The 9,227-nt window shown below is 39.5% G+C and overlaps 1 protein-coding gene and 1 long non-coding RNA gene across 2 annotated transcripts; one reads left to right on the plus strand and one right to left on the minus strand.

Annotated features, from left to right (window-relative positions):
• Nucleotides 1–4,153: 4,153 nt before the first annotated feature.
• LOC121757557 lies at nucleotides 4,154–5,541 on the plus strand. Its single transcript, XM_042153084.1, has 2 exons — nucleotides 4,154–5,363; nucleotides 5,507–5,541. Exons 1-2 carry the CDS (start codon nucleotides 4,154–4,156, stop codon nucleotides 5,539–5,541), a joined length of 1,245 nt encoding a protein of 414 aa, XP_042009018.1.
• A 408-nt stretch (nucleotides 5,542–5,949) lies between these two features.
• LOC121758591 lies at nucleotides 5,950–7,520 on the minus strand. Its single transcript, XR_006041524.1, has 3 exons — nucleotides 7,392–7,520; nucleotides 6,493–6,557; nucleotides 5,950–5,986 (listed from the first exon to the last, which is right to left on the minus strand). It is a non-coding gene; the product is annotated as an uncharacterized LOC121758591 (long non-coding RNA).
• Nucleotides 7,521–9,227: the final 1,707 nt, after the last annotated feature.

Genomic DNA, 9,227 nt, shown 5'->3' on the forward strand with positions numbered 1-9,227 from the left:
CTGTTGATATCGTAACTGTTGAAATAAGAGGTGCCGTATTTTGAAAATCTCACCATCTTCTCATTTCCTTTTTTAAAATGTATTCTTGGCTCTTTTGATTTATGAGAGTAGCATTTCTGATTGAGTTTGACAGCTATGTATTTCTTTCTATTTAGTTGCTGGTGAAAAGAAGCTGCAGAAGCTATGCAGACACACATACTGGAGATATGTTTAGAGAGAGAACTCAAATCGGCATTTTTCATTATTTCAAATGTAACCAGATGCGATACATATATACTCGATGCAAACGATCTAAAAACATTGTACTAATCTACTTTAACAAACTCTGAACATCGTACTAATCTACTTTAACAAACTCTGCAAGACATGTTTCCTCTTTAAACCGCGCAACACCACGTCGCGCCAAGTACATATGTGGTCCTCCATCTTAGCTGGCTTGTCTGTGGTTTCAATGCGTGCGAGGTTGATCATTGGCTCCTTTTGTGCCGCACACCCCTTACTCTTCTTTGTCTCATTCTCAGCTTTAGCTCTCATGGAGTTCGTGATTGCTTTGGCTCGTGCACAACGCATTGCAGCTTGATCAGCTTGACGGTCCAGTGGCTTGAGACAATATATTGCAGCTTGATCAGCTTGGCGGTCAGGTAACATGAGATCAGGCATCGCGGCTTGTTGATCAACTCGGCACGTGCCGGCTTGATCAACTTGGTTAGCAGCGGCTTGATCCAGCTGCGGCTTGCAATGTGAGCGTCGGCATGCAGTGGCTTGATCAAGTTGATTAGCAGTAGCTTGATCCGGCCTAGTCGTCTGATCATCTCTTCTAACAGCAGGGTCTTACACTGGTTGGAATAGACCGTATATAGCATGTGCATGCATTGGTTTGAAGTCTTATTATACATGATATGAATCCTGTATCTTGATTGATTCTGTATCTTTTAGTTCTGTAAACGAGGGGGTTCTGATGCTTTCTGTTTGCCTTCTAAGTTGATATTTGATTTTAAATTTTTGGGACAGCCTCTTACTATGTCTTTGTTTGTTTATAGGAGCAAGTTATGGCAAGAGCCTATGAATTACGGGCTGCAGGGGAAGTGGATCCAGATTTAGATCGTATTTTCCTTGACCTTTTTGTGAAGAATATGAAGAGACAGCAAATTCCCGGAGCCGGACAAGCAACAAGCATTTATTTCCTTAATGCTAGTAGTTCGTCCACTAGGGGCTCGGGCGTTAGCAAGGAAGAGTTGCAAGCAATTCGAGAGCAAATCACTATTGAGTTGCGCAAGGAGTTGGAGCAGCAAAATGAGGCGTCGCGCGCGGAGTTGGAGAAGCAAAATGAGGCATCGCTCGCAGAGCTGGAGAGGCAAAATGCAGCAGCTAGAGAGGCAAAATGTAGCGTCACACGCTGAGTTAGCGAGGCAAAACGTGGAGTTACACGCGGAATTTGCGAAAGAAAATGAGAGGGTATTAGAACAATTGTTTACCCTTAGTGAAAAGGTTAATAGAATAAGTAAAAACTCAATGTAAAACAATCTTATTAATTTTATGTAAGTTTTGAATTTTGATAACTTTTCATTCTCGTTTCATTATTATTTTTATTTAATAAATGATCCAGATAATAATTTGAAAAAAATAAGATTAGAATTTATGACGATGAATATGCTAATTTGCAAACAAAAAGTATATTCTGAATAGTAATTGCTAGCACCATTGTGCTCACAAAAAGAGCTTGCTAGCACCATTGTGCTCGCAAAAAGAGCTGAAATTAAATATTCTAAAATTTGCGAGTACAAGGGAGGTGCTAGAAAACTTACTAGCACGATGGAGGTGCTAGAAAATTTACGAGCAAAATGGAGGTGCTAGCAATTTTGCGAGCACATATATAGCTTGGTCGACATCGCTCATTTGCGAGCAAAAAGGTGATCGGAAAAAAACTTTTGCTAGCAAAACTGCTATCAAATTTGCTACCAGCGCTATAGCTAGCAGAGTTAGTGCTCGAAATCTGTTAGCAAAACTGATGTCGCGAGCACTTTAATACATGCCGCTTTTTTTTAGTATAGGATGTATGTGAGACTAAGTGGAAGATATTGAAAAAAAGACCACCGACTTTGATGATATTCTGGTGAAATCATGAAACACTAAAATATGTTAACTAGCAATTAAATATGACCGACTTAGTTAGAATTAGCTAGAATCATCTAGCTTTTGAAAGTCGGCAAAATAAACCGACTTGTATTCCTATATAAAGGCACTAGGCCTATTTTGTTAGTGTGTGCATAAGAGAATAAAAAAGTGTGCGTGTAGTGTAGTACAAGAGAGTGAAGAGTTGTTGAGTGGGTGAGGTGTGTCCTCGTCGAGTTAGAGATGTGTCCTTGAGTGTCTTGTGAGGTGTGTCCTCCAAGAATCGTAGTGTTGTGTTGATGTTGTATACATCATCGTGTTGTTTATTGGTGTACAAAGTTTATTGGTGTTTTGTACACCGTTGTCGTAATTACTAAAATTCCTTTCGTATGTGTTTTTATAGTCGATTCTGGAGTACCACTGATAGACAAAAATCTAATTGAATCTCCGGTAACTCAAATCACAACTCAAAATAAAAATCTAATTGAATCTCCGGCAACTCAAATCACAACTCAAATTCCAATGGAAACTGCTAATTCGGTATCCAGTCAAGGGGAAGATAAAATACTCGACCTTCCGATAATTTCATTGTAAATTTGTTACTCCATTATATATATCTTGGCTGTATTGCTGCTTTAATGTATGATTTATATACTGCATGTAACAACTCGCTGGAGACTATGCTGGGCGTAGACTGACTCAACTTTAAGCTTAAGATTCCAATTGAAACTTCTAGTGTTGACATCTAGTTAAATCTTCCATTATTCCATTATTAGAATAGTTTTATGTAGCAAAAATAATTTGAGTAGATTATAGTGATTAAAGAGGTATTGAATTTTGATTCATGTTTGCAGGCTTCCTTCACAGAGAACAGTTCATTAATGAATGATACTTATTACATTTCCTGTTTTCTCAGGGAAATGACTGCAATGGACATTATAAATACACTTAAAGCGGTAAGGAGAGATAAAATCCCAAATGCTGCTAAAGGGGGTGCTTTAGGGTTTAGGGAACCTGCTAGATTGTAGCAGAGATAAGTATTCACAAGTACCCGATTGACCCGCAATCCGAGTAGGATTGGCCCGAAATTCGACGGGCCGCCCCGATTGACTTCCCTACTCCTAATCATTGGATTGGGATTGCATTCAACTTGATCAATAAATCGGCAACACTATTGGATTCTTATCCAAATCTCGTCCCTTCTTAAGAGTGTGATCTTTTGTTCCATAAACTGGTAATATATCTACATACTGTCTATCTCTCCAATTGATTGATGGGTGAAATGTGTAATATATAGATTAGTTATAAATTGATTTGAATCTGAAATTATTTTGTTAATACCCTTACCAGAAACAAGTCCTCGAGCAAGTTCATGTCAAGTGTGCTCAAGTCAAGGAAATTCAACAATTGGATAGACAAGTCTTTCCGAAACAAACGAATGAGTATATTAAGGATATCATCTCATATATGCAGCCTGCTCTCCTTCACCATCATCGTCCAATCCATGCAGCCACATGCAGACGTCCATGCACCGCAGCTACACTCAAGCACAACTGTGGAGCTTGAAGAGAAGTTAGTTTGTTAGTTGTTAGTTAATTAGTTAGTGACAGTTGGATCTTAGTTAGTTAGTTACTTTCTTTGTTAGCTAGCTAAACACCAATATATATGGTGGTTTGTATGTTCTCGATCGATTCATTGAATGAATAATATCTCTTTTTCTCCCAAGTTCTCTCTCACGGTTTCTCCAATCAACTCTATCATTTTATCTTCATAGATTTATCATTCTATCTTCATAGTTTTATCATGGTATTAGTGAAAATCGTTTCCGCATTCTCCATCTTACTCTAATATCATCTTCTCCACTCATACTCTGTATCATCCAGATCTATTTCGTTTTCAAACGATCTCCAGATTTCTACTTCATCTTCTACAATGAACAATCGCAATCGAGCAGCTCAACCTCCATCTGAAGATATATCCAGCCCATACTTCCTTCATCCGAGTGATAATCCAGGGATTACACTCGTTCCACAATAGCTTAATGGATCTAACTGCTACGTGGAGCCGCTCCTTCACCACTGCCCTCCTCGCTAAGAACAAGCTTGTATTTGTTGATGGATCCATCCTCCGTCCACCTCGTGAAGATCTTCTCTATAATCAATGGATTCGATGTAATAGCATGGTGATCTCTTGGATTCGCAATTCCATTTCTTCACAGATATGCTCAGGTATCATGTATCTCGATGATGCATACACAATCTGGTTTGATCTGAAAGAGAGGTTCTCAACTGCTGATTCAGCTCGGGTTTACCAACTCAAACAACAATTCATGTCTCTTTCTCAAGGATCATCTGATGTCAACTCTTATTTCACAAATCTTCGCATTTTATGGGATGAATACAAGGATTCACAACCTTCCTCCTGGTGTACATGCAACAAATGCACCTGCGATAGTGGCTCTAAGTGGAATCAACATCAAGAGAAAGAATGCACAATGCAGTTCCTTATTGGCTTGAATGCCTCCTTTTCTCAACTTCGATCTCACATATTATCCATGATTCCTCTACCTTCCTTGTCTAAGGTTTTTTCACTGGTGATTCAGGAAGAAAGGCAACGGTTGATTGATGGCAACAACTCATCTTCAACCACTGTTCGAGCTCCAGTAACCAGTGAATTACCTTTCGCCAATGCTGCAACTTCTAATGGCAGAGGCTACAACAAGTTTCTATGCTCTCATTGTGGAAGAACAAATCATCCTGTTGAAAAATGCTTCATCCTTCATGGATTTCCACCAGGTTTTGGCAGAGGAAAAGGCAAGTATTCACCATCATCTGGTTTCTCTAAACCTCAACCACCATCTGGTTTCTCTGGAAATTCGAACTCCTATCAGCAAAGGTCTGTTAATCTTGTTGAAGACATGACCACTCTACCAAGTTTTGATCAGTATCAACAGCTCATCAGCCTCTTGCAAAGTCAAAAACTCCACAACTCCACTTCATCATCCCCAACTGCCAATGATCAGCCTGCTCAATCTTCAACTCCTATCTCCACCAATTTCTCTGGTACAGTTTTCTTTACTCCTTTTATCAATTCTATTTCATCCTCGTATTCTAGCTCATCTACATGGATTCTAGATACAGGAGCAACTCACCATGTTAGCTATGATCAGTCTCTCTTCAATTCTGCCACACCAATAGCTAATGCCTCTGTAAATCTTCCTAATGGCAACACAGCCCCCATCACTCATCTAGGTACTGTGAAACTCTTCTCTCTCATCACTATTTCTCAAGTTTTACTTGTTCCATCCTTTTCATTCAACCTCATATTTGTCAGTGCCCTCACCCAAAATTCAGCATGCATTGTCACTTTTACTCATAATACTTTCCAAATTCAGGAAGCTACACAGGGGACAGTGATTGGGAAGGGTAATCGTGTTGGGAATCTTTACATCTTCGAGTTTCCAGATTCAATATATTGTCATACTGATGCATCTCAGCTGTCACGACCGCCCCCTAGGGTTAATAAAAGCGGGCGATCGCGACTTAAAGGGGTTTAAATGAACGGGCTTAGAAGGCTAGGGTTTTCGATAAAAGTCTGACCAAAATTTAAGTATAATAATTAAACGACCAACGATATCTATATTAAAATAAATGAAAAGACCAAAGGTTTGACATTAATAAAAAGGGTAACGAGTTCTCAACATTTAATCAAAAAGATCCATAGTTAAGTAAGAATATACGTAAAGAAAATATCACAGCGGAAGCATCCAAGAGAAGAGTGAAGTCATGTGTGAAGACACAACGACACTCGAAGTTTCAAAACAACCATATTATTATTTCTGCTCAACACCACCAACCGCTCGTCGCTGCTCAACCTGCACATAGAGAAAACATATGCAGGGCTGAGTACTATAAAAATAATACTCAGTGGCTCATGCCCGAAAACATTTTAAATAAAAGTATATATTATCATGCCATACGTAAGTAACCATCGGGGTTTTACTTTGGAAAGGCCCGAGGCACCAAAATATTTTCCATTGTTCAAAATAGCGACTGCGCAGTCATTTTTCCCCATCGTCGTCCATATCTGCCAATACATGACAAGGAATGCGGCCGCAAACCAGGTCACTAGACCGGCCAGCCCGTACGCTAGCACACAGTCTACCATAGGTGTACACTAATCCAAGTAGGGTTTGCGGCCCTACGAGGACCCGAATTCGATTTATATAACAGTGGCAACAGCCACATCAGATAGGCACGTTAAAACAAATCACGGCATGATAATCGCTTAAAACCACCCTTATAGCTCCACAGTCATACGTAAAAGAGTTTTTAGTAAAAGAGAAACCCACACATAGTGTAGGGTAGAAAAGTAGCCCACCTCGACCGTTTTGATTTCAACTACTGCCTTTCCTTTGCTATCACGCTTCGAGCACGAGTTATCACCTTTAGATAACATATATGACTTATCAGTCACAACCATTGACTTAATATTATGCATGTCCCTATCGTTTTCCCTTTTCCCATCTTTGAACATCACATCACGTCATCACATATATCAATCATGTAATTCACTTATAGTAACATAGTGTTTTTGTAAAGATAGGAATCTGGCAGCACTGCGCAACCATTTTATAAAATTTACTAAAAATTCACCCGACTTTCGTTGGGGCTAAAATTTTACCACAAGGCAGAAGACTCATCAAATAACTTCCAGTTTAATTTTCATGTCAAAATACCCCTTTTAAGTCGGTCAATTAAAAGACGTAACCTACTGGTCGAGAAAACAGTTTCTGCCAGAAAAGCGCAGTCAACTTTAAAAATTCACCAAAAATTCATCTTTCGTCCAAAAGAGTTGAAATTCACACACAACACAGAACACATCATGCAGTTTACCCAGGAAAAAGAATCGATCAAATCGGAGTTCATTTGGTCGGTCAAATACATGTCGGAACATACTGTCCGAAATTACAGTTTCTCATGCCTTTAGAAATTCGAATTAGGGTTTTCACCCACTTATTCAAAATCAACCTTTTCATGGTTTTAACACACAAACATGCTCAAAAGGGTCCTTACACTCATGCTTTCATAACATCACATATCATTCACCGAGGATTCATTAAATCATCAAACAATTCATTCAAAACGCAATCATATACACAATCACAAATTCCCACCGATTAAATCCCTTAGATCTGAAATCATATACCCACTAGATGCATGAGGGAACAAAAGAAGAGTTGGGATGGAGAGGAATGAAGAATAGAGGCTTGAATGTACCTTTCTTGAACAAAACAATCGGTAGAAACGTTTAAAACTCTTGGTTCTTCGACAAACTCTTGGCGAATCGAAAGGATCTTGAGTTGAATGGAAGAACAAGTGTGGGAGAGTGAAGAACAGAGAATGGCGTGAGATTGAGAGAGAGAGGCGTGTGATTTGTGAGGTTAGGGTTAGGTTCTTATTTATAGGCTTAAATCATATCCCATAATTAATTAGAGAATATTTGGGAGAATAATTGTAATAAAGATTGAGATTTGATGGAGGGGAAATGGCGTGAATAAGGGGGAAGAATTAAGGAGGATTTTCAAAAATTAAGGCTATTTAATTAGCCTCCAATTTAATTTGGTATTTTCACGGAGCAGAATAAAATAATACGGAGCAAGAAAAATAATAAAAATCCTCCCAAACAATATGGAAATAGGCGTGTTATTCAATTCCTCCCACAAGGAATAAATTTCCAAATCTTTAATAAAATAAGATAGGGAAAGATTTGCTAGGATATTCCAATTAAAACATGGAAAGAAATAATTAAGGGATCAAATGAATAATGAATAATTTCTTCTCCCACAAGTAAGGAGATTTCGAAATCTCCTTAGGAAAAATTAGTGGGGGCCGATTTTCTCAAGAAGGAAATAGGATAATTAGGCTTTGGATTTAATTGGATAATTATCCCAAGCAAATAATTAAATCCAAGAAATAGAATTCCTCTCCTTAAAATAATAGTGGTCGAAATTTCCACAATGAAAGGGGCAAGGTAATTATTTATGATACTAATTAAATCTCACTCCCCAAAGATAATATAATTCACCGCAATATATCTCATTCCCTGACAATTAATTAAAGCCACGTCATAAAATCAACGGTTTTGACTTAGTCAAAACAAATTAGGTCACCAAAGTATGCACAAAATAAATCGTCATTTAATTGCGGCAATCAAAGCAATAAATACAACGTCTTAGGGTTCGAAAAAAATTAGGGTTCGAAAAGCGGGGCGTTACATCCTACCACTCTTAAAAGAAATTTCGTCCCGAAATTTGGTACTCTCATGGGAAGAGTTCTGGGTATAATTCCATCATCTTGTCCTCAAGCTCCCACGTGGCTTCTTCGTGCCCGTGGTTTCTCCACTGTACCTTCACGTAGGCAACTGGTTTATTTTTAACGTTCTCGATCTTTCGGTCTAGAATCGTTTGGGGTCTCTCCTCGTAGCTCAAGTCCGGGTTCAACGCGACTTCCTTGTAGTGAATCACGTGCTTCGGGTTGAACACATATTTCCGTAACTGCGAGACATGAAAGACGTTGTGCACGTTCCCAAGGTTTGGAGGTAGCGCCAAGCGGTATGCAACAGGACCCACTCCTTCAAGGATTTCATAAGGTCCAACGAATCGCGGTTTTAGTTTTCCCTTGACACCAAAACGCGTTATCCCTTTCGACGGGGATACCTTGAGAAAGACCTTGTCGCCCGCTTGAAATTGTAAGTCGGTTCGTCGCGCATCCGCGTATGACTTCTGTCTGTCTTGAGCTTCTTTTATCCTCGTACGAATTTGTCGGACGATTCCAACCATTTCTTCGACTGCGTCGGGCCCGAGTACCCTTCTCTCACCGACTTCATCCCAGTAGAGCGGGGATCTACACTTTCTCCCGTACAAGGCTTCGTACGGCGCCATGTTTATCGTTGCCTGGAAGCTGTTGTTGTAGGCGAATTCGATCAATGGGAGTGCGGACTCCCAACTCCCTCCTCGGTCCAACACCACGGCTCTTAACATATCCTCGAGGGTTTGGATCGTTCTTTCGGATTGCCCGTCCGTCTGCGGGTGAAAAGCCGTGCTGAAGTTCAGT

Source organism: Salvia splendens, chromosome 12 (assembly GCF_004379255.2).
Source record: "Salvia splendens isolate huo1 chromosome 12, SspV2, whole genome shotgun sequence".
Taxonomy (NCBI): Eukaryota; Viridiplantae; Streptophyta; class Magnoliopsida; order Lamiales; family Lamiaceae; genus Salvia; species Salvia splendens.